Consider the following 27,874-nt stretch of genomic DNA (forward strand, 5'->3'; position numbering starts at 1 on the left):
ATGCATGATCTGGCCAATAATATTGCCAATGTTTATATAAGATCCAATATCCAATATTGGGACAGAAATTGACATTAATAACAGGCGTTAAAATTAGTCTAACAATATTCATATAATGAAACAAATAATGTTCATATCACGAGATAACAATGTTCTTATGAGGAGAACAGCAATGCTCAAACAGCGAACTGCTCACATTTCCACACTCAGGCCACATCTGGATTCCTGAAGCAACTCCAGCTGTTCCTTTCCAGTGGAACTGAACGAATTCTCCCCCAGCCTGCAAGAGGTTAATGTTTAAATAGAAAATAAACAGAATACACAACAGTGAAAATAGCAGGTAGACTGGGGTTACTATTTCAATAATAATAATTAGAGATTAATGATTCAATGCCAGAATATCATTAATATTTTATACGGCTGAAAGAATGATGTGGGAGGGAGGGGTTCCATTTCACGGGACACTGGCATCAGTACTGGGAGAGGATGGAGCAGTACCATTGGGATGGTTTCCACATGATGCCGGAATCGGACCAGAGTCGGAGTGGAAAGGATAAATCGGGCTTTGGGCAAGGCTTTAAACTAGCAAGATGGGGGGGCGGGGAGGATCGGGTAGAAATAACATACGCCTAAAGATAAAAGATTTCAGAGATAAGAGTAAAGCTCAGACTGAGGTAAGGAATAAAGATGACAAACGGTCAGGGAACAAATACAGTTCTACATACAGTATCATAGACCACATGGAAGGCAGCTATACTGCCCATCATGCCTGTGCAGCTCTGTGAAGTCCCACTCCCACTCCCTGCTCTTTCTCCATAGTCCAGCATTTATTTTCATTTTCAAGTATTTATCCAATTGCAAATTATTATAGAATCTGCTCCCATCGCCAGTCCAGTCAGTGCATTCTAGATCATAACTCGTTGCATTTTTTACCTCATGTCGCTGTGGTTCTTTTGCCAATTACCTGAAATCTATATCCTCTGGTTACCGGAAACAGTTTCTCCTTACTTAATCTATCAGGACCCTTCATGATTTAAATCTCAATCAAATCTCCTTTTAGCCTTCTCTGCTCCAAGGAGATCACTAGCTTTCCATGCGATCCACATAACTGTAATCCTTCGTTCCTGGAACAATTCTGGTGAATCTTGTCTGTACCCTCTCCAAAGCTTTCGGTCATTCCAAAAGAGTGGTGCCCTCTCCCTCACACTTTCCCCCGTCTGACCCCTGTCTGATCCCTCTCCCTCACACTTTCCTGTCTGACCCCTCTCCCTCACACTTTCCTGTCTGACCCCTCTCCCTCACACTTTCCCCCGTCTGACCCCTGTCTGACCCCTCTCCCTCACACTTTCCCCCGTCTGACCCCTGTCTGACCCCTCTCCCTCACACTTTCCTGTCTGACCCCTCTCCCTCACACTTTCCTGTCTGACCCCTCTCCCTCACACTTTCCCCCGTCTGACCCCTGTCTGACCCCTCTCCCTCACACTTTCCTGTCTGACCCCTCTCCCTCACACTTTCCTGTCTGACCCCTCTCCCTCACACTTTCCTGTCTGACCCCTCTCCCTCACACTTTCCTGTCTGACCCCTCTCCCTCACACTTTCCTGTCTGACCCCTCTCCCTCACACTTTGCCCTGTCTGATCCCTCTCCCTCACACTTCCCTGTCTGATCCCTCTCCCTCACACTTTGCCCTGTCTGATCCCTGTCTGATCCCTCTCCCTCACACTTTCCCCCGTCTGACCCCTGTCTGATCCCTCTCCCTCACACTTTCCTGTCTGACCCCTCTCCCTCACACTTTGCCCTGTCTGATCCCTCTCCCTCACACTTCCCCCTGTGATCCCTCTCCCTCACACTTCCCTGTCTGACCCCTGTCTGATCCCTCTCCCTCACACTTTCCTGTCTGACCCCTCTCCCTCACACTTTGCCCTGTCTGACCCCTCTCCCTCACACTTCCCCCTGTGACCCCTCTCCCTCACACTTTCCCCTGTCTGATCCCTCTCTTTCACACTTTCCTGTCTGATCCCTCTCCCTCACACTTCCCCCTGTCTGAACCCTCTCCCACACACTTCCCCCTGTCTGATCCCTCTCCCTCACACTTTCCTGTCTGATCCCTCTCCCTCACACTTCCCCCTGTCTGAACCCTCTCCCACACACTTCCCCCTGTCTGATCCCTCTCCCTCACACTTTCCTGTCTGATCCCTCTCCCTCACACTTTGCCCTGTCTGATCCCTCTCCTTCATACTTTCCTGTCTGATCCCTCTCCCACACACTTCCCCCTCTCTGAACCCTCCCCTTCACACTTCCCCCGGTCTGATTTCTTCTATTTCTGAACGAATCATTATTCTAACCATATTTGTCTCTTGCAATCCGCTATGGACCTTGTATCTTCATTTCAGTGCCTCTCCGCCTTGCAATATTAGTTTCAATGAACAGAAGTATAAAAAGACTTAAAATAAAGAGAGGAGTGATTAATAAAAATAATGACATTGCCTATACAGAAATGTGCATAGCATCCGGAATAAAACAGGGAACTGAAGGCAATAATTCAGTGAAGAACCAGATATAGTAGGTATGACTAAAATAAAGAACAGGACTGGCAATTAAATAATACAGGTATAACATATTTAGAAAGGATAAGGAAGGAAGAGGGTGGAGTAACAATGGCAGGAGAATAAAGGACACAAGTAATAGAATGATAGAAAGAGAATCCATATGGATTGAGTTGAAAGATAAGAACAGATCGATTACACTAAGGGGGTATTGTACAGAGCACCAAATAATGGGAGGGAGGTGGAGGAAGAAATATGTAAACAAATCAATGAAATGAGTAAAAGCCACAGAATAATAGTCATGGAAGATTTCAACTGCACACAAATAAACTGGCAAGTGATAGGGAAAGGGAAAGGGGAATGGGATTTTTACAGTGTGTTCAGGACTCCTTTCTTACCCATTATTTAGGAAGCCCAGCAAGAGAGGAATCACTGCTGGATCTAGAAATGGACAATGAACTGGAGCAGTTAAGAAAAGAAAGTTTGGGGAACATCCAGGCAATAGCGATCACAACATAATAAGTTTAAGATAAAGATTGAGAAGAGTCATAAGTAAGACAAAAGACCAAAGTAATCTATTGGTAAAAATGATGGTTTTGAGGGGATAAGATTGGAATTCGGGAAAATAAACTGGAAAATAATAGTGACAAAGAGCGAACTATTTAAACCAATGATGAATAGATTGCAAGAGCAATATATTTTGATAGAAAACAAGAACTAACCAATAATGGAACACCGTGGATGAATGAGGACATAAAGTCAAAATTGAAATGGAAAAAAGGCATACATTAAGTACATGGACAACAAAGGACAACAGCAAATACGAAAAGATTCGGAAAGCAATAAAAATATCCAATGTTGATTCATAATTCTATCACTAATAGTAATAATGCTGAACGGCTTTGGAAATCAAGGTGTTATGAAAGCATCTCAGAGTTTGGTACTTACCGCAGTTTCTCTATTTTACAGTCCGGGTTCATCAGAGAAGCAGACAGTAGTTTCACTCCTGAATCTCCTAGATTGTTACTATTCAGATTCAGCTCCGTCAGTGAGCGGTTTACACTGAGAGCGGAGGCGAGATCCTCAGCACAAGAATCTGTGAGACCGTTATCATTCAGACTGGGCATCAGAGAGCAAGACGAGAAAAATTACTAAATTTGGTGCTAATAACTTTAATCCACATTTACAGATTGCAGCACGTTAGCTGTGTTGTAATACAGGGTTTATTCATGCTGAAACTTCATTGGGGAATCCAGTTATAATAATCTCACACAATATGATACTTACGACAGTTTCTGTATTTGACAGTCCGGGTTTTTCAGAGCCATGGATAGTCGTTTCACTCCTGAATCTCCCAGATTATTATGACCCAGGTACAGCCCCGTCAGTGTCCGGTTTGTACTGAGAGCTGAGGTGAGATCCTCAGTACGAAAGTGTGTGAGACCATTGTCTGCCAGCCTGAGGATGTGAGTGAGAGTGAGAATGTATGTGTGTGAGAAGGAGGGGGAGGGAGAGAGAATATGTAGCATGGTAACTCAATGTTTATTAATTATACTATTACTGATGCTAAAAATAATGTGCAGTGTTAGACATCCAGTTATTATAAACACAATCTAGCAGTCTGGTACTTACCCCACTACCTGTATTTTACATTTAGTGTTCCTCAGAATCATGGCCAGTAGTTTTACTCCAGAATCGCCAAGATCATTTCCCTCCAACCTTAAGGTAAACAGACAGGGGGTGAGAAATAAACTGCAACAAGCCTCGGATCTGATAGCTATGCAGCTCTCTCTCTGTTATTATGGGAAGTTGAAAAATATCAAGAAATGAACAGATTTTGCTGTCACTGAAGTTTGTTCAGAGAGAACTTTCTTGATCAGAATGTTTACCACCCAACGAGGAAGGAGGCATTGCTGGATTTGGGGAATGATATGTGCGTCAAGTGAAGCAAGTGTCAGTAGGGGAACATTTAGGAAACAGTGATCCTAGTCTCATGAGGTTTACATTAGCTATGGAAAAGGACAGGGAGCAATTAGAGTAAAAGTACTTCATTGGAGCAGGGTTGAGAATGGATGTGGCCCGTGTAAATTGGAATCAAAGATTGGAGGGCAAAACTGTAATGGAACAATGGGCTGCCATTAAAGAGGAGATGGTTCAGGTACAGTTGAGCTACATTCCCACGAGGGGGATAGGCCGGACACCCAAAGTCAGAGCTCCCTGGACAAAGAGATAGAGATTAAGATGGAATGCATTGCATGAAAAGGTGGTGGAGGCAGATTCAATTGTGGCTTTCAAAAGGGAATTGGATAAGTAACTGATGGAGAAAAATTTGCAGGGCTATGGGGAAAGGACGGGGGACTGAGGTAGCTGAAGTGCTCTTGCAGAGAACCAGCACGGGCTCAACCGACCGAATGGCCTCCTTCTGTGCTGTAACTATTCGGTGATTCTCTGAAAATGAAAGAGTTCATTCCACTTTGCTATATGTTGATGGATGGTCAGAATTTACTTTTATTAAATAAACCACTGTGTGTGAAGCCTTTAAATGCCCCTCAATCTGGTCTCATTCCCTGATGATCAGAATTACCCTCCTGGAGCCCAGTCATGTTTGAGGGAACTTCTGTTGCTTCTTAACCATCGCATTATTCCTCTAACTAAATGCACAGCGGTGATTCCCTATGTGTATCCCTTGTGTATTGTAGCAATCTGTATAATATCTCGAGGTGAGGTATATTGTGGAACAGCAATAGCTGCTGTAAAATCCACCCTAGATTTTCTGTAACAAGGTCAGTTCATGCTTTCCAGGTATTGTACAAGGCTGAACAATCCCTGCACTTTGATTTTATAGTGGAGTGAAGTCTCTCACTTTATTTCGAATTAAACTGTCTCTATTCCAGTTCCATTTAATGGCATGTTTTAATCAGACTCAAGTGCCCACGGCAGGGCCACACACACAGACAATGATACAGTGAAAGATCCTGGAGTTACATAAAAACATAAAAAATAGGTGCAGGAGTCGGCTATTCGGCCCTTCGAGCCTGCATCACCATTCAATAAGATCATGGCTGATCATTCACCTCAGTACTCCTTTCCTGCTTTCTCTCCATACCCCTTGATCCCTTTAGCCGGAAGGGCCGTATCTAACTCCCTCTTGAATATATCTAATGAACTGGCATCAACAACTCTCTGCGGCAGGGAATTCCACAGGTTCACAATTCTCGAAGTGAAGAAGTTTCTCCTCATCTCGGTCCTAAATGGCTTATCCCTTATCCTGAGACTGAGACCCCTGGTTTTGGGCTTCTCCAACATCAGGAATACTCTTCCTGCAGCTAATGTGTCCAGTCCCGTCAGAATTTTATATGTTTCTATGAGATCCCCTCTCATTCTTCTAAACTCCAGTGAATACAGGCCCAGTCAATCCAGTCTCCCCTCATATTATCAGTCTAGCCATCCCAGGAATCAGTCTGGTGAACCTTCGCTGCACTCCCTCAATAGCAAGATTGTCCTTGCTCAGATTAGGAGACCACAACTGAGCACAATATTCCAGGTGAGGCCTCACTAAGGTCCTGTACAACTGCAGTAAGACCTCCCTGCTCCTATACTCAAATCTCCTAGCTATGAAGGCCAACATGCCATTTGCCTTCTTCACCGCCTGCTGTACCTGCATGCCAACTTTCAATGACTGATGTACCATGACACCCAGATCTCGTTGCATGCCCCCTTTCCCTAATCTGCTGCCATTCAGATAATACTATGCCTTCATGTTTTTGCCACCAAAGTGGATAACCTCACATTTATGCACATTATACTGCATCTGCCATGCATTTGCCCACTTACCTATCCTGTCCAAGTCACCCTGCAGCCTCTTAGCATCCTCCTCACAGCTCACACCGCTACCCAGCTTAGTGTCATCTGCAAACTTGGAGATATTACATTCAATTCGTTCATCTAAATCATTGATGTATATTGTAAATAGTTGGGGTCCCAGCACTGAGCCCTGCGGCATCCCACTAGTCACTGCCTGCCATTCTGAAAAGGACCCGTTTATCCCGACTCTCTGCTTCCTGTCTGCCAACCAGTTCTCTATCCACGTCAATACATTACTCCCAATATCATGTGCTTTTATTTTGCACAATAATCTCTTGTGTGGGACCTTGTCAAAAGCTTTTTGAAAGTCCAAATACACCACATCCACTGGTTCTCCCTTGTCCACTATACTAGTTACATCATCAAAAAATTCTAGGAGATTTGTCAAGCATGATTTCCCTTTCATAAATCCATGCTGACTTGGACCGATTCTGTCACTGCTTTCCAAATGCGCTGCTATTTCATTTTTAACAATTGATTCCAACATTTTCTCCACTACAGATGTCAGGCTAACCGGTCTATAATTCCGCATTTTCTCTCTCCCTCCTTTTTTAAAAAGTGGTGTTACATTAGCTACCCTCCAGTCCATAGGAACTAATCCAGAGTCGATAGACTGTTGGAAAATGATCACCAATGCATCCACTATTTCTAGGGCCATTTCCTTAAGTACTCTGGGATGCAGACTATCAGGCCCTGGGGATTTAATCGGCCTTCAATCCCATCAATTTCCCCAACACAATTTCCTGACTAATAAGGATTTTCTTCAGTTCCTTCTTCTTGCTAGATCCTCGGTCCCCTAGTATTTCTGGAAGGTTATTTGTGTCTTCCTTCGTGGAAAATGGTGACATGATAGGTCCAAGTCAGCATGGATTTGTGAAAGGGAAATCATGCTTGACAAACCTTCTGGAATTTTTTGAGGATGTTTCCAGTAAAGTGGACAAGGGAGAACCAGTTGATGTGGTATATTTGGACTTTCAGAAGGCTTTCGACAAGGTCCCACACAAGAGATTAATGTGCAAAGTTAAAGCACATGGGATTGGGGGTAGTGTGCTGACGTGGATTGAGAACTGGTTGTCAGACAGGAAGCAAAGAGTAGGAGTAAATGGGTACTTTTCAGAATGGCAGGCAGTGACTAGTGGGGTACCGCATGGTTCTGTGCTGGGGCCCCAGCTGTTTACATTGTACATTAATGATTTAGACGAGGGGATTAAATGTAGTATCTCCAAATTTGCGGATGACACGAAGTTGGGTGGCAGTGTGAGCTGCGAGGAGGATGCTATGAGGCTGCAGAGTGACTTGGATAGGTTAGGTGAGTGGGCAAATGCATGGCAGATGAAGTATAATGTGGATAAATGTGAGGTTATCCACTTTGGTGGTAAAAACAGAGAGACAGACTATTATCTGAATGGTGACAGCTTAGGAAAAGGGGAGGTGCAACGAGACCTGGGTGTCATGGTACATCAGTCATTGAAGGTTGGCATGCAGGTACAGCAGGCGGTTAAGAAAGCAAATGGCATGTTGGCCTTCATAGCGAGGGGATTTGAGTACAGGTGCAGGGAGGTGTTGCTACAGTTGTACAGGGTGAGGCCACACCTGGAGTATTGTGTACAGTTTTGGTCTCCTAACTTGAGGAAGGACATTCTTGCTATTGAGGGAGTGCAGCGAAGATTCACCAGACTGATTCCCGGGAAGGTGGGACTGACCTATCAAGAAAGACTGGATCAACTGGGCTTGTATTCACTGGAGTTCAGAAGAATGAGAGTGGACCTCATAGAAACATTTAAAATTCTGACGGGTTTAGACAGGTTAGATGCAGGAAGAATGTTCCCAATGTTGGGGAAGTCCAGAACCAGGGGTCACAGTCTAAGGATAAGGGGTAAGCCATTTAGGACCGAGATGAGGAGAAACTTCTTCACCCAGAGAGTGGTGAACCTGTGGAATTCTCTACCACAGAAAGTAGTTGTGGCCAATTCACTAAATATATTCAAAAGGGAGTTAGATGAAGTCCTTACTACTCGGGGGATCAAGGGGTATGGCGAGAAAGCAGGGAGGGGGTACTGAAGTGCATGTTCAGCCATGAACTCATTGAATGGCGGTGCAGGCTAGAAGGGCTGAATGGCCTACTCCTGCACCTATTTTCTGTGTTTCTATGTTTCTAAAGTATTTGTTCAATTGGTCTGCCATTTCTCTGTTCCCCATTATAAATGCACCTGATTCTGATTGCAAGGGGCCTACATTTGTCTTCACTAATCGCTTTCTCTCCACGTATCTATAGAAGCTTTTGCAGTCAGTTTTTATGTTCCCTGAAAGCTTACTCTCATACTATATTTTTCCCCTCCAAATTAAACCCTTTGTCCTCCTCTGCTAGATTCTAAATTTCTCCCAGTCCTCAGGTTTGTTGCTTTTTCTGGCCAATTTATATGCCTCTTCCTTAGATTTAACACTATCCCTAATTTCCCTTGTTAGCCACGATTGAGCCACCTTCCCCATTTTCCTGGCAGCAGAATTTCCATAAACCGCCTGCAGTGTGCCCAGTCTGTTCCCCCATTATTTAATGTGCTGGATTAGAAACATAGAAACATAGAAAATAGGTGCAGGAGTAGGATATTCGGCCCTTCAAGCCTGCACCGCTATTCAATAAGATCATGGCTGATCATTCCTTCAGTGCCCCTTTCTTGCTTTCTCTCCATACCCTTGATCCCCTTAACCGTAAGAGCCATATCTAACTCCCTCTTGAATATATCCAGTGAACTGGCATCAACAACTCTCTGCGGCAGGGAATTCCACAGGTTAACAACTCTCTGAGTGAAGAAGTTTCTCCTCATCTCAGCCCTAAATGGCCTACCCCTTATCCGAAGACTATGTCCCCTGGTTCTGAACTTCCCCAACATCGGGAACATTCTTCCTGCGTCTAACCTGTCCAGTCCCATCAGAATCTTATATGTTTCTATGAGATCCCCTCTCATCCTTCTAAACTCCAGTGAATAAAGGCCCAGTTAATCCAGTCTCTCCTCATATGACAGCCCAGCCATCCCTGGGAATCAGTCAGGTGAACCTTCGCTGCACTCCCTCAATAGCAAGAACGTCCTTCCTCAGACTAGGAGACCAAAACTGAACACAATATTCCAGGTGAGGCCACACTAAGGCCCTATACAGCTGCAGTAAGACCTCCCTGCTCCTATACTCAAATCCCCTAGCTATGAAGGCCAACATACCATTTGCCTTCTTTACCGCCTGCTGTACCTGCGTGCCCACTTCCAGTGACTGATAAACCATGACACCCAGGTCTCGCTGCACCTCCCCTTTTCCTCGTCTGCCACCATTCAGATAATATTCTGCCTTCGTGTTTTTGCCCCCAAAATGGATAACCTCACATTTATCCACATTATACTGCATCTGCCTTGCATTTGCCCACTCACCTAACCTGTCCAAATCACCCTGCAGTCTCTTAGCGTCCTCCTCACAGCTCACACCGCCACCCAGTTTAATGTCGTCTGCAAACTTGGAGATATTACACTCTATTCCTTCATCCAAATCGATAATGTATATTGTAAAGAGCTGGGGTCCCAGCACTGAGCCCTGCGGCACTCCACTAGTCACTGCCTGCCATTCTGAAAAGGACCCGTTTATCCCAACTCTCTGCTTCCTATCTGCCAACCAGTTCTCTATCCACGTCAGTATATTATCCCCAATACCTTGTGCTTTGATTTTGATAACAATCTCTTGTGCGGGACCTTGTCAAAAGCCTTCTGAAAGTCCAAATACACCACATTCACTGGTTCTCCCTTGTCCACTCTGCTAGTTACATCCTCAAAAAATTCCAGAAGATTCGTCAAGCATGATTTCCCTTTCATAAATCCATGCTGATTTGGTCCAATCCTGTCACCACTTTCCAAATGCGCTGCTATTTCATCCTTCATGATCGATTCCAACATTTTCCCCACTACTGATGTCAGGCTAAATGGTCTATAATTACCCGTTTTCTCTCTCCCTCCTTTTTTAAAAAGTGGTGTTACATTAGCTACCCTCCAGTCCATGGGAACAGATCCAGAGTCGACAGACTGTTGGAAAATGATCACCAATGCATCCACTATTTCTCGGGCCACTTCCTTGAGCATTCTGGGATGCAGACTATCAGACCCCGGGAATTTATCGGCCTTCAATCCCATCAATTTCTCTAACACAATTTCCCGCCTAATAAGGATATCCTTCAGTTTCTCCTTCTCACTAGACCCACTGTCCCCTAGTACTTTCGGAAGGTTATTTGTATCTTCCTTCGTGAAGATAGAACCGATTGAGAGTCATTCTATACAATTACAGTTAAAGAAAAAGTTTTCTGAATAAAGGCAATTTTCTCTTCCAGGACCATAAGCATTTGATTCTACATCGTGAGTTAAACAGTTAGAAAGTCATCTTGGGTTGAAGCCCGAAATCGGAAGAATCAGACCTCAGCTCCCCGCCCGATATTCACTACTGAAATAAACTGAACTCAGTATCATTCTCATTTCCTTCCTTAGCATTATGCCCCAGTCCAGTTATTACTTTGCACATTATTGGTGAATTCGGCTCTCTCCAGTTTACCTGAAGTGTGCAGTATTTTATTTAGATAACAAAATAAAAGACTATTCAACAATTCAATCAATGGTCATAGAAACAAAAACAGTTACCTCAACACCTGACACTTGTGCAGAACAGGTTCCAGCCGCTGCAGCCCTTCACACTGAATAGAGCAGTTCCGCAGATCGAGGTGTTTCACTGTATGGCAGAGTCCAATGGCATGGGACAGGACTGCGCAGTCAATTGGGGTGAGTGGCAGTGCTTTCTGCGAGTCAGCATCTCCAAATTTAAGCCTCTCGACAGATCCCACTGTGATCTGTGCCAAGGCTTTATTCTGGGACTCAAACAGGTAGTGCAATGTGTTCAGGAGCTCCCTTTTACCAGCTTCACTCGCTGTGTTCTCAATATGTCCTTCAACCTTCTCCTTCACCCAGTCAATCACTCGGCAGGTGGTTTCATGAAGAAATTTACCCAGAAACTCCTCCAGGGGTCCAGCTGCATGTGGGGAGGAGAGACCAGCAACAAACCGGAGAAATATCTCAAATCGCCCATCTTCCTTGCTGTGGGCTTCACTGAGGAGTTTCAGGACGTCCCCGGGATCCGGAGTCAGGAATTGTGCGAGTGCGGCTACAAACTCTTGGATGGTGAGGTGCGGGAACGTGTACACCACGCTCTGGGCAGAATCATCTCTCTCCAAAAGTTCCATCATGAACCCAGACAGGAACTGGGAAGGTTGCAGATTGTACTTGATCAAATCTGCATTTCTAAACACAATCTTCTTCTCGGCGACTCCTGTGAAGGCCATCTCACCGATCTTCAGTAACACATCACGGGGGCTTTCAATCTCTCGATCATGGTTTTTCAGAATGTTGTAGATATAGTAGGAATATAGTTGGGTGATGGTCTTGGGAACTCGCTGCTGATTCCTGTCCCTTTGTGTAAAGAAGGGACCCAGTGCCAGACCGAGGATCCAGCAGTAGGAAGGGTTGTAGCACATGGTGTACAGGATCTCGTTCTCCTCCACGTGTTTGAAAACAGCTGCTGCCACCTGCTGATCTTCAAAAAACTTGTTGAAATATTCCTTCCGTTCTTCACCAACAAATCCCAGGATTTCAGCCCAGACACTGATCTCAGCCTTTTACAATAAATGTAATGCAGTGGGGCGACTGGTCACTAGCACTGAACATCCTGGGAGCAGCTTTTTCTGCATTAAACTGCACACTATGTCAGACACTTCACAGAGGAACTCAGGGTCCATACACATGTACTGAGGTGCTGTATTTGTCTGATTGTCAGTAAAATCGATCCGGTCCTTGAATTCATCTAAACTATCGAATATAAAGAGCAAACTGGCTGGATTCCTCCAGAGCTCTTCCATAACATTCACCAGGTAAGGATAGAAAACCAGAATCAGATCCTTCAATGTTGTTTTGCAGTTAATAGCGTTCAAATCGCGGAATTTAAAACTGAAAACAAATTGAAAATGTGGGTATATTTTCCCAGTGGCCCAGTCATAAACTATTTTTTGTATCATTGTCGTTTTCCCAATTCCCGAGACTCCACTGACAACTGCTGAACACCCTGAATTAAATTGCACAACCTCTCCCGTTGTTGTGTGAAGCAAACTGACTTCTCGGGAAAAACTACTTCGGAACAATTGATCGATGCGGATTTTTTCGAGTTCTTTCCGGAGATGCATGTCTCTCCATTCTTCATGGTCCTTGCCACGTGCCAGCAGTTCGTGCTCCACCAGTTTCCGATGGCGAACAGGAGAAATGATTGTCAGCTCCGTGTATCGGTCATCCAACTGGGAAATCTTAACCTTCTCTTTGATTAGAATAGTGTTCATTTCAAGTGTTTCATTTTGCTGCCGGTGTATGTCCTTGTGTTGCTGTTGAGCATCTTCAATGAAAACAGACAGATGTAATACACTTTATCTGCTAGTAAATTACAACATAATTTAAGTTACAGTTTGCGGATGTCTCACTCCTGAAAATAGAAACTCAGATGATGAGAATGTTGGTATGACAATATTAACCTGCAATGTCACCGAGACTGAACAACCCAAACTGGATTAAGTGTTACATGGAACAATTGATTTGTGGAGTATGGGGTTATAGTGGACATTCATTTCATTAAAATTAGAAATTTTGTATTTTTGGCATTGGAAGAGAGAGAATAAAATTGAAATACATTGCATTGTTGTGTTCACTCATTGTCAGACCATTAGAGTTATTGGCCCCAAGTTTCCACACGCAGTGAAAAAGGCGCACCTCAGAGCTGGGCACCTGTTTTTCGCGCCGGAAAAACAGTGCGGTATTCTCGAGCTCCTTGGAACTCGATGTCTGCTTGGCGTGGCGCACAGGGGGCGGAGCCTACCACTCGCGCCGATTTTGTAAGTAGGAGGGGGCGGGTACAATTGAAATGAGGCTTCTTGGTGCCGGCAACCCTGCGCGTGCGCTTTGGAGCGTTCGCGTACGCGCAGTCTGAAGTAAACATTGGCACTCGGCCATTTTTAAAAGTGCTGCAGAAAAAGTGAAGATTTGTTTCTTGGACCCCTGCAAAGGCTTGTATTTTAATTTTCTTGATATTTCTGTGTGTGAGGGAGTGCTTTTAGCAGCACTGCTGAATAAATCACCTGCTGAAATCAGTGAGTTCAGCTTTTCACTGCTAAACTTGCAGAACCGGTGCCTGCAAATTAAGGACTGTGTGTTTGGAGAAATAAAAGTGCCAATTCAAGTTTGCAATGGATCAACTTCCACCAAGAACAAAGAATTTCTTGCATGAGGAAGCAAACCATTGCATAATATGTGGTGCACCCATTCTGCAAATTTAAATATAAAGATGTCGATGTGGCTGCCTCTCCCTGTCCAAATGGCCTCAGTCAGTCCCCCTCACAGCTCGAAGGCTGCTGCTGTTCTTTCTTCGGCTCCCGACCAGCCACTGACGCCGCTGCAATCCCATGGCCGAATGATCTCGCGTCCGCTCCTGATTCTTCGGCTGCCTTTGAGCCACTGACGCCGCCCCATAAGCGTGGCCGAACGGCCTAAAGAATTTTAAATCTGCAGCTGTGTGTGTCCTGTGTTCATTCTTTGGCTCCCGGCCAGCCACTGACGCCGCTGCAATCCCATGGCCGAATGGCCTCAAGTCCGTCCGGGTGCTGCATCTTCGCGGGGAAGGAAGGCCTGCCTCAAGCACCGCAGCTCAGCTCGAAGGCTGCTTGCTGCCTGCCGCTGCCGTCGAGACACTGACACCACACCCCTGCCTGAAAGGCCTGCCTGAAACACTTTCACACAGGTAGGAACATGGTTTATTTAATCTTTTCTTTGCTTATAAATTTTTATTCAGGTTGGATTTATTTGTATAATATTTGTATAAGTTTAACTAAGGATTGATTGTAGAATTTAATGACTTCCCTTCCCCCCCCTCCCCCACCTCGTTCCCTACGCCTAATTTGTAACCTGCGCCTGATTTTTTTAAGTGTAGACAAGGTTTTTTCAAGCGTACAAAAATCTTCACTTACTCCATTCTAAGTTAGCTTGGTGTACGTTTTCACTGTGGAAACTTTGAAATCAGGCGTCAGTGGCCGGACACGCCCACTTTTGAAAAAAAATTCTGTTCCAAAGTGAAACTGTTCTACTAGAACTGGAGGAAACTAAATGTGGAGAATTCCGATTTCTAAGATACTCCGTTCTACACCAGTTGCTCCTAAAAATCAGGAGCAAATCATGTGGAAGCTTGGGGCCATTAGGTGCAGTTCTGCTCTCCTAGTTATAGATAGAACATTATTGTACTTCAGACGGTATAGATGTCAACCACAAATATTATTCTTTTGCCAAGCAGTTTGTTGACAGACTATGCAAAAATCTACAGCTGCATTGACTTCGATTTTCGAGAAGTTTAAAATGGGCGATATCAGACCATCCAATTTTGCTTTCCGTTTGCATCAATCGCCAAATGTATCCCATTACCAAGGTGTCTGAAACTGTGTTACTGAAAGTAGGCAACGGTCCATCTGAATAATGTTATCATTTGCAGAAATCCATTAATGTGCACAAAATGAATCGAAGATAGATTCAAAGGGCCGAATTTGTACTCTGTAAAAATAATACTTTATCAATCCAGTTCCCCACAGATTATGTTGGAAGAGAATCCTTCAGAAAAATCAACTTTCCCAATTTGGTTCCAGGTACTGTTTACGGGCCCACAATCTGTAGCCGATAAGAGCTGTGTGTGCTTGTGCATGTAGATATCTAGATAGATAGATAGAATGAGACAAAGACATTGAGATATTGAGATAGACAGACAGAGATAGAGATAGACAGATAGCGATATCTACATATTAGATATTTTTACATAAAAATCTAGAGAAAGAGAGAAATCTAGGCATAGAGTACAAAAGCAAGGAAGTTATGGTAACTGGTTAGGTCTCAGCTGGAGTATTGTGTCCTATTCTGGCCTTAGAGAGGGTGAGGAGATTTACTAGAATGGTACCAGGGATGAGGGAGAATGTTCAAAATGATGATGGGTTTCGATAGCATAAATAAGCAGGGGCTGTTTCCACTGGCATGTGGGTCGGTAACTAGAGGAAACAGATTGAAGGTCATTGGCAAATGAACTAGAGGTGAAGGATAAGGTAATAAAGAAGATGAAGGCAGCAAGTTGTGGTGGTCTGGAATGCACTGCCTAAAAGGGTGGTGGAAGCAGATTTAATAGTAACTCACAAGGAAATTGGATATATACTTGAAAAAGAAAACATTGCAGGGTTCTGGGGAAGCAGCAAGGGAGTGGAACTAATTGGATAGCTCTTTCAATGAGCCAGCAACAGGAGCAATGGCCGCCTTTATGCTTTATGATTCTATCAGCCACAATTCAGCTGTCGAATCAACTCCCAGCACAGTTTGATTTTCTCTCTTTAAGTTATTGCTGTTCAAAATCCCCATTGCTGAAATTTTGACTTTTCAATGTTGCCGATGTTTCTTGACAAACGAGGCCTGCCCACCGACAACAGCTGGATAACCAACAGGAGTCGGGCCAACATCTGCAAATTTACACACATTACTCCGACCTTGGTACGAATTGCAACTTCGTACCACGTCGAACCTTTACACAGAAACATAGAAAATAGGTGCAGGAGTAGGCCATTTGGCTCTTTGAGCCTGCACCACCATTCAATACGATCATGGCTGATCATTCACCTCAGTACCCCATTCCTGCTTTCTCTCCATACCCCTTGATCCCTTTAGCCGTAAGGGCCATATCTAACTCCCTCTTGAATATATCCAATGAACTTGCATCAACAACTCTCTGCGGTAGGGAATTCCACAGGTTAACAACTCTCTGAGTGAAGAAGTTTCTCCTCATCTCAGTTCTAAATGGCTTTCTCTTATCCTTAGACTATGTCCCCTGGTTCTGGACTTCCCCAACATCGGGAACATTCTTCCTGCATCTAACCTGTCCTGTCCCGTCAGGTCAGAATTTTATATGTGTCTATGAGATCCTCTCTCATCCTTCTAAACTCCAGTTAATACAGGCCCAGTCGATCCAGTCTCGCCTCATATATCAGTCTTGCCATCTCGTGAATCAGTCTGGTGAAGCTTTGCTGCACTCCCTCAATAGCAAGAATGTCCTTCCTCAGATTAGGAGACCAAAACTGAACACAATATTCCAGGTGAGGCCTCACCAAGGCCCTGTACAACTGCAGTAAGACCTCCCTGCTCCTATACTCAAATCCACTAGCTATGAAGGCCAACATACCATTTGCCTTCTTCACCGCCTGCTGTACCTGCATGCCAACTTTCAATGACTGATGTACCATGACACCCAGGTCTCGTTGCACCTCCCCTTTTCCTAATCTGCCGCCATTCAGATAATATTCTGCCTTTGTGTTTTTGCCACCAAAGTGGATAACGTCACATTTATCCACATTATACTGCATCTGCCAAGCATTTGCCCACTCACCTAACCTGTCCAAATCACCCTGCAGCCTTTTAGCGTCCTCCTCACAGCTCACACCGCCACCCAGTTTAGTGTCATCTACAATCTTGGAGAAATTACACTCAATTCTTTCATCTAAATCATTAATGTATATTGTAAATAGCTGGGGTCCCAGCACTGAACCCTGCAGCACCCCACTAGTCACTGCCTGCCATTCTGAAAAGGACCCATTTATCCCGGCTCTCTGCTTCCTGTCTGCCAACCAGTTCTCTATCCATGTCAGTACATTACCCCCAATACCATGTGCTTTAATTTTGCACAACAATCTCTCATGTGGGACCTTGTCAAAAGCCTTTTGAAAGTCCAAATACACCACATCCACTGGTTCTCCCTTCTCCACTCTACTCGTTACATCCTCAAAAAATTCCAGAAGATTTGTCAAGCAGGATTTCCCTTTCATAAATCCATGCTGACTTGGACCGATCCTGTCACTGCTTTCCAAATGCGCTGCTATTTTATCTTTAATAATTGATTCCAACATTTTCCCCACTACTGATGTCAGGCTAACCGGTTATAATTGCCCGCTTTCTCTCTCCCTCCTTTCTTAAAAAGTGGTGTTACATTCGCTACCCTCCAGGCTATAGGAACCGATCCAGAGTCGATAGACTGTTGGAAAATTATCACCAATGCATCTACTATTTCTAGGGCTACTTCCTTAAGTACTCAGGGATGCAGACTATCAGGCCCCGGGGATTTATCGGCCTTCAATATCATCAATTTCCCTAACACAATTTCCGGCCAATAAGGATTTCCTTCAGTTCCTCCTTCTCACTAGCCCCTCGGTCCCCTAGTATTTCCGGAAGGTTATTCGTGTCTTCCTTCATGAAGACAGAACCAAAGTATTTGTTTAACTGGTCTGCCATTTCTTTGTTTCCCATTACAAATTCACTTGAATCTGACTGCAAGGGACCTACATTTGTTTTCACTAATCTTTTTCTCTTCACATATCTATAGAAGCTTTTGCAGTCAGTTTTTATGTTGCCAGCAAGCTTCCTCTTATATTCTATTATCCCCCTCCTGATTAAACCCTTTGTCCTCCTCTGCTGTATTACAAAATTCTCCTAGTGCTCAGATTTGCTGCTTTATCTGGCCAATTTATATGCCGCTTCCTTGGCTTTAACACTATCCTTAATTTCCCTTGTTAGCCACGGTTGAGCCACCTTCCCCGTTTTATTTTTACTCCAGACAGGGATGTACAATTGAAGTTCATCCTTGTGATGTTTAAATGTTTGCCATTAAGTATCACTCGCCAGTCTATTCTAGCCAATTCACGTCTCATACCATCGAAGTTACCTTTCCTTAAGTTCAGGACCCTAGTCTCTGAATTAACTGTGTCACTCTCCATTTTAATAAAGAATTCTACCATATTATGGTCACTCTTCCCCAAGGGGCCTCGCACAACAAGATTGTTAATTAGTCCTTTCTCATTACACATCACCCAGTCCAGGTTGGCCAGCCCTCTAGTTGGTTCCTCGACATATTGGTCTAGGAAACCATCCCTAATACATTCCAGGAAATCCTTCTCCACTGCATTGCTACCAGTTTGGTTAGCTCAATCAATATGTAGATTAAAGTAGCCCATGATAACTGCTGTATCTTTATTGCACGCATTCCCTATTATCTTGTTTAATGCTGTCCCCAATCTCACTACTACTGTTTGGTGGTCTGTACACAACTCCCACTAGCGTTTTCTGCCCTTTGGTATTCCGTAGCTCCACCCATACCGATTCCACATCATCCAGGCTAATGTCCTTTCTTACTATTGCATTAATTTCCTCTTTAACCAGCAACGCCACCCCGCCTCCTTTTCCTTTCTGTCTGTCCTTCCTAAATGTTGAATATCCCTGTATGTTGAGTTCCCAGCCTTGGTCACCCTGGAGCCATGTCTCCGTGATGCCAATTACATCATATCCGTTAATTGCTATCTGTGTAGTTAATTTGTCCACCTTATTCCGAATACTCCTCGCATTGAGGCACAGAGCCTTCAGGCTTGTCTTATTAACAACCTTTGCCCCTTTACAGCAAAATTCTAATGTGACCCTTTTTGCTTTGGGTTTCTCTGCCCTCCATTTTTACTTTTCGTTCTATCTTTTGCTTTTGTCCCCATTTTACTTCCCTCTGTCTCCCTGCATAGGTTTCCATCCCCCTGCCACATTAGTTTAACCCCTCCCCAACAGCACTAGCAAACACTCCCCCTAGGATATTGGTCTCGGTCCTGCCCAGGTGCAGACCGTCCGGTTTGTACTGGTCCCACCTCCCCCAGAACCAGGATGTCCCAGGAATTTGAATCCCTCCCTTCTGCACCACTCCTCAAGCCACGTATGCATCTGAGCTATCCTGCGATTCCTACTCTGACTAGCCCCTGGCACTGGTTGTAATCCTCGAGGTTGAACAATTCTGTCACCCCCTTGAACTTTTGTTTCCTAGTGGAGTGACGTTGGACATGGGACAGGGAAATAAAACAAGTGGAATCACATTTGCCGCCCGTTACCCGACACGCCCAATATTCCGTTCTCGTGAGGTCAGTGGGAGGGAATACCAGTGGAGCGAGACAGGTGACCAATGTGTGACCACCAGTTAGGTATCGCCGGCCATCTCCAAGTTCACCCTCCTAGAAATCTGTCAGCAAATGGTCAGCGTTAAACCTTTGATCAACAGAAGTGAAATAAACTGCAAGCAATTTCCATTTCATGACATACCCTTCAGCTGATCGGGTACTTCTGATATCCCTTCTGTGGTGATTGCATAACATGACAGATCAGAACCTGTTTAAACCAAATAGTTTCAATTAACTCAGATATGCAGACTTTAGTAAAATATTTGGTTTTAGACCGGAAATTAAATTCAGTGTGTGATTATACAGTACCGTGTTCCTGTATTTCTTTCAGTATTTTGTCCAACTTTGGTACCCCATGGCGCATTTTCACAAAGGATTCCCACATCACCCTCCGGGCCCCAGAACCTTTCTCCATCACCAGATTCAGAAGGAGTTTGGAACTTTCAGCCTTGTCTCCACTGTCTGCGAGCTCAGTGACTTTCTGCAAAGAACAACAATTAATATGTTGGGGAACAGAGCGAGTCATAAAGTGAATGTGTGGAGGAACAGGATCTGCCCGCGATGCTGTTCCACTGGTTTTAATGAAGGTGCAAAGAATGCAATCACTGGAATGTGTACTGATTATTCTGGTCAAGGGCTGAATATTATCTAAACATGTTGTTTCAGTGACTGAAGTGAACAGGAACAGGAAATGATGTTGTAGTGTGTGAAGTTCTGCCACAGTCTGAAAATCACCCAGGTTAAGGTATAGGATATCAACCTCCACAATGCCCCCCTGACTGGGGCTGGCCTTTCACACACAATACTTTCCCTCCCAGATGGGTCTCCCACAGCTGCCTGCTGTTCCTTCAAGCGTTTGTGTTACACTAACTATGTACTCAATTGCTGCTGATTTTCAGTCGTTTGGATGCGATTAGTTCTCATTTATTATGCATGCGTGAAAACACGCAACTTGCGATCTGTCAACGTTCCTCTTGACAGATCCACCTCACCGCCTTAAAAATCACTTCACTGGCGCAGAGTTGGGCTATTTACCCAACTACTGCCCAACAAATGTACACAAATCCTATAGGCCTTGTAAAAGCAGGTATAGAGCCTACTTTCACCAGCTTAAGGTTAATATAAATCATAAATTTAAAAAAGGTTAAAAAAAAATGCACAAATCATTTAAAATTAGTTTATGTAAATTTCGGCCTGGATTAAAATGTTTAGTTATTTTTCAAAAAATTACATTTTTACTGCAATAGCTTCACTGAAAGGGACTTTGATTTAAATTGGAAAATGGGAACATTTATTTTTATTCCAGTTGTATAAATTTTTTTAATTGTTTGGAGGGTTCTTTTATGCTTATGGCAATGCAGCTTGTAAATGGAAGCCCCATAAGCATATTACAAATCCTCCTTTCTGATAGGAGGACCAGGCCCACATGATCCCAGGGAGGCTTCTGAACCACCTGTATCCCTGGGATCCGTGGGTCTTTATGCAGGTCCACACCTCCAGGCCCAGGACCTGAAGTCTCCGAAGCCCGGGAGCCAGCAGTAGGTGCAGATTTATTTTTAAAATCAGGTCGGAGGCACATTCCAGAGGGACGCCTCTGACCGCAAATTATGGCCTTTGATTATATTGCTATACTTTGATGTGTTACACAGTGCAGTGGAGGCCTGCACACTCTATGGGCCCAAGTTTCGGCAGTCCAGCAGAACGGCGCACTTCCGAGAGGCCTGCCTAGTTTGTAGAATTAAAAGCGCGCCCAACACTTACCTCGCAATTCTCGGTGTTCAGCAGGCAATGTTTAGCAGTCGGCGCAGCGCAGCACAAGCAGGTGGGGGCGGAGCTACAGCCCTGCGCCAAAAAGAGTGCCGGCAGTGCGCGCGTGCGCAAGCGAGTCTGCGTGCGTGCCCGTGTAGCTCCTGGCCCTCCCGGCTTGTCCTGTCTCCGGGCGACCCTATCCCTGGCCGAAGGCACGGCGTGATGTTCGCCGCCCCTATCCCTTCGGCAGGCTGTTGGAGGGCTCCCGAGTGGGTGGACAGTAAGATGGATGGATAGATAGGTAGACAGAAAGAATTCATTGATGCCAACTAGCAGGAAGAATATTTTTATTCTAATGCTCAAGCACTTTTAATCTATTTTCTCACACTCTTTTGTCACACTCCTTTATTTCCCAACTGAAAGGACAGGTAGCATACGGTCCTGCATGTTCCAATGCCGCTCTGTAATCATCTGTCACAAGAAAGGCCTGGTCAGTCACCCTCCAGATTTCTCCCTGCCACACAATCCCTGGAAGCTGCTCATCATTATCTCCTTGATTGCACAGCCAAGGTGAAAAACTCAACAGACGCAGCATCTCGGGTGTAAGCCGAGATACCATTAACTGTTGGAATAACATACTGCACTACCGAGCAACATTAATGATATCAGCAGCTGACAGGATTAAATCTACAGTCCCTGTAATTTTTTTAAGTTTTTTTTAAAACAAAGTCCTAATGAAAGAACATTTAGACTAATGGAGAGGGGAGGGAGGAACCTTCCTCCACCCCTTTTCAGGCTGATAGCTCGAATGATTCAAATTATTACTGCCCGCGGGTGTCGAAGGGAGGAGCCGGAAAATGTGTCCCCTTTAACTGTGACACCGTCTCCCAGTGCTTTGGGGTGCTGTTTCAGGCGGTGTCGGGGCGGATTCGCGTCGCGTAGCAACTTCCCCCATGGGGCGGAAAAGGGATCGCCGCCGGGCGGTAAAGGGGTGAAGGCGGCTGACAAGCGATCGGAGCACAAGGCGGGGCAGAAAGTCAGGACGCGGCGGAAACCCGGGTTGCATCCTCCACCTGCCACAGGTCGGTAAAGGCACCTAACAGGCGGTAACAGGCTTTTAAACAAGGGGCAATTTCAACCCCATAAAGTCTAAACATTTATTTTCTTTGTAGCTGGGATAGAGATCAGGAACCATGTGACTTGTTGTCAGAACTGGGAGCAACAGCGAAGCTAAATGAGCTCCAAAATGGCAATGCCAGCAAGGTTTGATCTGTGCCCACCCTGTAGTATGAGTGTACCTGTGCCAGCAGTGTGGAGAGCTGCCCTTGTTGAACTGTGTGTGGAAGCTAACCCACTTCCTCATTGTAATGTGCTCTCAGTGCATAGAAAACCAATGCTTATACATTTACCCAAATCAATTTAAATTACCATAAGCGTTCACCCTCTCAGAACTATAGTTATAGTTCTGGTCCTTTTAGATGTATAGTTATTCTCCAGAATCCTGCCTGAGTACCTCTGTCTTCCTGTACCACAAAATGATGAAGGAATTATTGATCCAGTTCCATTGCACTTTCCACTTCTTTGCTTTAATTATCCATCCCCTCTAGAGTGTTACTTTGAGGGTGTGCCTTTTTCTGTTTCACAGGGAACATGAAAACATATTCCATCTGTTTCTTCTTACAGAACCACTTAGTCTTTGTGTAACATACGATTGAGAAGTGGAGATGTTGCGAAGCATTATTCTCCTACTCTTTTAAGCTTTCTCAAGCTTGCTCACCTTCACTGCAGTAACACTGTCTGAAATTATAGTTTTCTACTTGTTGGAACTGATATTTCCCTTGGCCACTTTATTGCTAAAAGTGAAGTGTTTAATGCTTTGGAAAATCCCCCAACTTCTCTCCCCCACACCCCACCCCACCCCCAATCTCTGGCTACCTGCGCCTAATTCTAAAGTGTACGCAAGGTTTTTTTTGAGCATACAAAAGTCAACACTTACTCCGTTCTAAGTTAGTTTGGAGTAACTATTCGCTGCCTAAACTTGCAAAACAGGCAGAAGTGGCTGGTAACGCCCCCTTTTGAAAAAAAAACTGTACTGAAACAAAACTAAACTAACTCACTAGAACTGGAGCAAACTTAATGCCGAGAATTGCGATTTCTAAGAAACTCCAAACTAAACTAGCTGTTCCAAAAAAAATAGGAGCAACTCCAGGTGAAACTTGGGCCCAATAGATCCACAGAGGTTCTCCCTGATGGAATAGATCTAGTTCACCAAAAGAAACCAACACATCTGATCTCCTTTAACTTTCACGATGTTGAAATTAATCAAACTGACTGCGTGTTCCTCCCACTTACCTGATGTTCTTGTCCATTAAAATGTTCCTCGTACGTTAACACCAGGCTGATGCCCCTCACCCCTTCTTCAATCGCCTGTTCTATTCTGTCCCGATAGAATATTGTTACCTTGTATAGGTCACAATCGTTAAAATTTTCAAGGCACTGGGAGATGGGATCTGTGAACAAAGTATATTAATTGTGTCATTGAAGGTTGCTTTTTCATTTTGCTGATATAAACACATTCAGTCTGGACAGCAGACTAAATATGATATGTAGGAGACATGGGGCAATTTTAACTTGGGGCGATAGGGTAAGATGGACAATAGTTAATTAGATGCCCGTTATACACCCTGCCCGATTTTCCTTTCCAATGATATATAATGGAAGGCCAATTCGATATTGGCCACTTTATACTATCGCTCAAAGTTTATCACCCCCATTATAGTGGTAAGTATTGGCACAGTGCTGCGCAGAAAAGCAGTAGTATAAAGATCTAAAGCAAAATACTGTGGAAGCTGGAAATCTGAAATGATAGCAGAAAATGTTAGCAATACTCAACAGGTCAGGCAGCATCTGTGGAGACAAAAAGAGTTAACGTTTCAGGTGCTGACCTTTCATCAGAAAGTTATGAAAGCTCATTGACCTTGAATATTAACTGTTTCTCTCCCCACAGGTGCTGCCTGACCTGCAGAGTATTTGCAGTATACAGATCTAGTTGTTTGGTGCTGATTGTAAATCGAGATGTCAGTGCAGGACATGTGGGTGGATCACAGCTAAACCCTTTTCACAAGTTGAACATTGGGTTGTTCTGTGACTTCTGTAAAAGCAGCGAATGATAATTTGGTGATATCAGTGAATGTAAGTGAGACACAGAGCTTTTGGGACTTACAATTTATGGCACTATCAGACTCTAGAATGCTTCCTTCAGTTTCATGTAGTGCTCGGGGTATCATATTGTACCTCCAGGACTTGGAATACATTCATAGAACGATATACGGCCTTGAACTCTTCTGTTTTATCTAATTAGGCTATCAAATTCACTAGGTTGATTCAGGTTCACTAGGTTGATTCTGGAGATGAGGGGATTGACTTATGAAGCTAGGTTGAGTTTTTACTCATTGGAGTTCAGAAGAATGAGAGGTGATGTTATTGAAACTTATGAGATAATGAGGGGGCCCGACAAGGTGGATGCAGAGAGGATATTTCCACTCATAGGGAAAACTAAAAGTAGGGAACATAGTCTTAGAATAAGCATCCGCCCATTTAAAACTGAGATGAGGAGAAATTTCTTCTCTGAGGGTTATAAATCTGTGGAATTCTCTGCCCTACAGAGCTGTGGAGGCTGGGTCATTGAATATATTTAAGGCGGAAATACAGATTTTTGAGTGATAAGCGAGTAAAGGGTTATGGGGGGCGGGCAGGGAAGCGGAGCTGAGTCCATGATCAGATCAGCCATGATCTTATTGAATGGTGGAGCAGGCTTGAGGGCCAAATGGTCTACTCCTGCTCCTATTTCTTATGTTCTGAATTCGAGGAACTCCCCAGAACATAAATGGATATTAGAAAAATACAGATTTGAACCTTCATATTAATCAGAGTGATAAATATTTGGGACAAACAGCAGAGACAAGGGTAATGAGGTTGGCTCACATACAGCTGCATGCTAAGCTGGGAGGACTCAGCTATTAGAGGGATTTCTAGGCATTACATCCCAACAGAAGTTTGGCCCTATTTCTTCTCTGACCTCCCTTATGTTCCAACATAGGTACATAGGGACAAGAGACGACCATTGAGCCCCTCGAGCCTGTTCTGCCATTCAATGAGATCAGCCTGATCTGTGACCCAACTCCGTCTACCCGTCTTTGCCCCATACCCTTCAATACCTTTGGTTACCAAAAATCTATTAATCTCAGAGTTAAAATTATTATTCTAGCATCAATTGTCATTTGCAGAAACTTCTACCCTTTGTGTGTAGAAGCATTTCTTAATTTCACTTCTGAATGGTCTGGTTCTAATTTTTAGACTACTCTCCCTAGCCCTTGACTCCCCAACCAGCAGAAATAATTTCTCTCCATCTACCCTATCGGTTTCCCTCAATATCTTGAAAACTTCGATCGAATCACCCCTTAACCTTTTAAATCCCAAAGAAGACAACACTAGTTTGTATAATCTCTCCTCGTAATTTAACCCCTGGCCACCCATTTAAAACAGAGATGAGGAGGAATTTCTTCTCTGAGAGTTATAAATCTGTGGAATTCGCTGCCTCAGAGAGCTGTGGAAGTTAGGACATTGAATAAATTTAAGACAGAGATAGGCAGCTTCTTAACCCATAAGTGATTAAGGGGTTATGGGGAGCAGGTGGGGAAGTGGACCCGAGTCCATGATCGGATTAGCCATGATCATATTAAATGGTGGAGCAGGCTCGAGGGGCCTTATGGCCTACTCCTGCACCTATTTCTTATGATTCATTCTGGTAAACCTATGCTCTACTCCCTCCAAGGCCAATATATCCTTCCTGAGGTGTGGAGCCTAGAACTGCCCACAGTACCCTAGGCGTGGTCGAACCAGGGCTTTGTATAGCTGCAGCATAACTTCTACCCCATTGTATTCTAGTCCTCTAGATATAAAGGCCAGCGTTCCATTAGCCTTTTTGATTATTTTCTGTATCTGTCCATGACATTTTAATAGTCTAGGTACCTGGAACCCACCACCTCCCAAGTCTCTTTCGACCTCCACGGTTTTCAGCATTTCACCATTTAGACAGTATCTCTTCGGTCCTTTTTAGGTCCAAAGTGGATGACCTCACATTTGCCCATTCATTTCTAGAATAATTATCTCTTTGTAATTTTATGCTTTCATCTACACTGCCGCCTATCTTTGTGTCATCGGCAAATTTGGATACTTGGCTTTCTATCCCATTAACCAAGTCGGCAATAAACAATGAATAGTTGAGGCCTCAACACAGATCCTTGCAGACACCACTAGTCAAATCCTGCAAATGAGAGTATCTGCCCATTAGTCTCCTGACACTCAGCCACATACCTAACCAGATCAATAATTTGCTTTCAATTCCATGGGCTTCAACTTTAGTTAACAATCTCTTATGAGGGAATTTAGAAAATGCTTTCTGGAAGTCCATATAAATAACACCCATAGACATTTCCCTGTCTACTACTTTACTCACCTCATCAAAAAATTCAATCAGGTTTGTAAGGCATGATCTACCTTTCACAAATCCATGCTGGGTCTCTCTGATCAATGGAACATTCAGTCACCCTAGCCTTAATTATAGACTCCAGCAATTTCCCAACAACAGATGAAAGGCTAACTGGTCTATAATTCCCCTATGTCTCTGTCACCATTCTTAAATAGCAGAGTGACATGCACAATTTCCCAATGTATAGGAATGTTTCCTGAATCGAGTGAACGTTGGAAGATTATAGTTAGGGCATCTGCAATATTCTCACCAACTTCCTTTAAACCCCTGGGATGGAAACCACCTGATCCTGGGGATATGTCACTCTTTGCTGCCATTATTTTCTTCATTGCTGTTATTTTGCTTACGTTAATTTTGTTGTGTCCCTCTCCCTATTTCAACATTAGTTTCTTTGGGGTTTCCGTATGCAATCCTCTTCTGCAAATACTGGCGCAAAGAAATTATTCAACATGTCCACAGTTTTCTTATCATTGACCAGATCACTTAAGCCCATTTTAAGTGCACTTAAAGGCAATGCGAATGAAGATGATCATTGCTGTCAATCAAATCCATTGCACCCGATACGATGCAGGGATTTCAAAACATTCCCAGTCAACTCGGATCATTTGTTCTTCTATATCAGATATTGACTCGCCCACCGTCCACATCAATCAATCACCCATTGCCCACATCAATTACCCATTGTTTATATTAATCACACTGACACTGCTTCTTATGTAACCGGCAAGATCTTGTTTACAATCTGAACCTGATGCTCCGAGCTCTTTTATTTTGAAGATCCGCACACTGCAGTCACTTGCCTGTGTATGTTTCGGTTCCGTTTGGCTCTGGTTTCTGATCCGGACTCTCAGCCATGGTGGTTTCAGTTGTTTGTGAAGCTTTCCACGAAGTCCTGAAAAAGAAAATGGTTACATGGTCGATGTGGTGGGTCGGGTAAGAGGACTGAAACAGAAGGTTTCAAGCGGGAAGAACATGAGGATGTGGCACCATTACAAATATGTATCTTTGTGGCGAATAAAGAATACGCTCTGAGGGGGGTGAATCTGGGACAGTG

The 27,874-nt window shown here is 44.1% G+C and overlaps 1 protein-coding gene across 1 annotated transcript; it reads right to left on the reverse strand.

Moving 5' to 3' along the window:
- Positions 1–22: 22 nt before the first annotated feature.
- On the reverse strand, positions 23–27,874 carry LOC139273750 (NACHT, LRR and PYD domains-containing protein 3-like). The gene is given in 10 exon segments (XM_070890801.1): positions 23–280; positions 3,494–3,664; positions 3,833–4,003; positions 4,178–4,264; positions 11,077–12,868; positions 19,663–19,728; positions 19,830–20,001; positions 23,622–23,779; positions 27,621–27,712; positions 27,814–27,874. Coding segments are annotated over 9 exon segments (2,760 nt in total). The 5' UTR covers positions 27,676–27,712; positions 27,814–27,874; the 3' UTR covers positions 23–192.

This window comes from Pristiophorus japonicus, chromosome 9, assembly GCF_044704955.1.
Source record: "Pristiophorus japonicus isolate sPriJap1 chromosome 9, sPriJap1.hap1, whole genome shotgun sequence".
Classification (NCBI taxonomy): Eukaryota; Metazoa; Chordata; class Chondrichthyes; family Pristiophoridae; genus Pristiophorus; species Pristiophorus japonicus.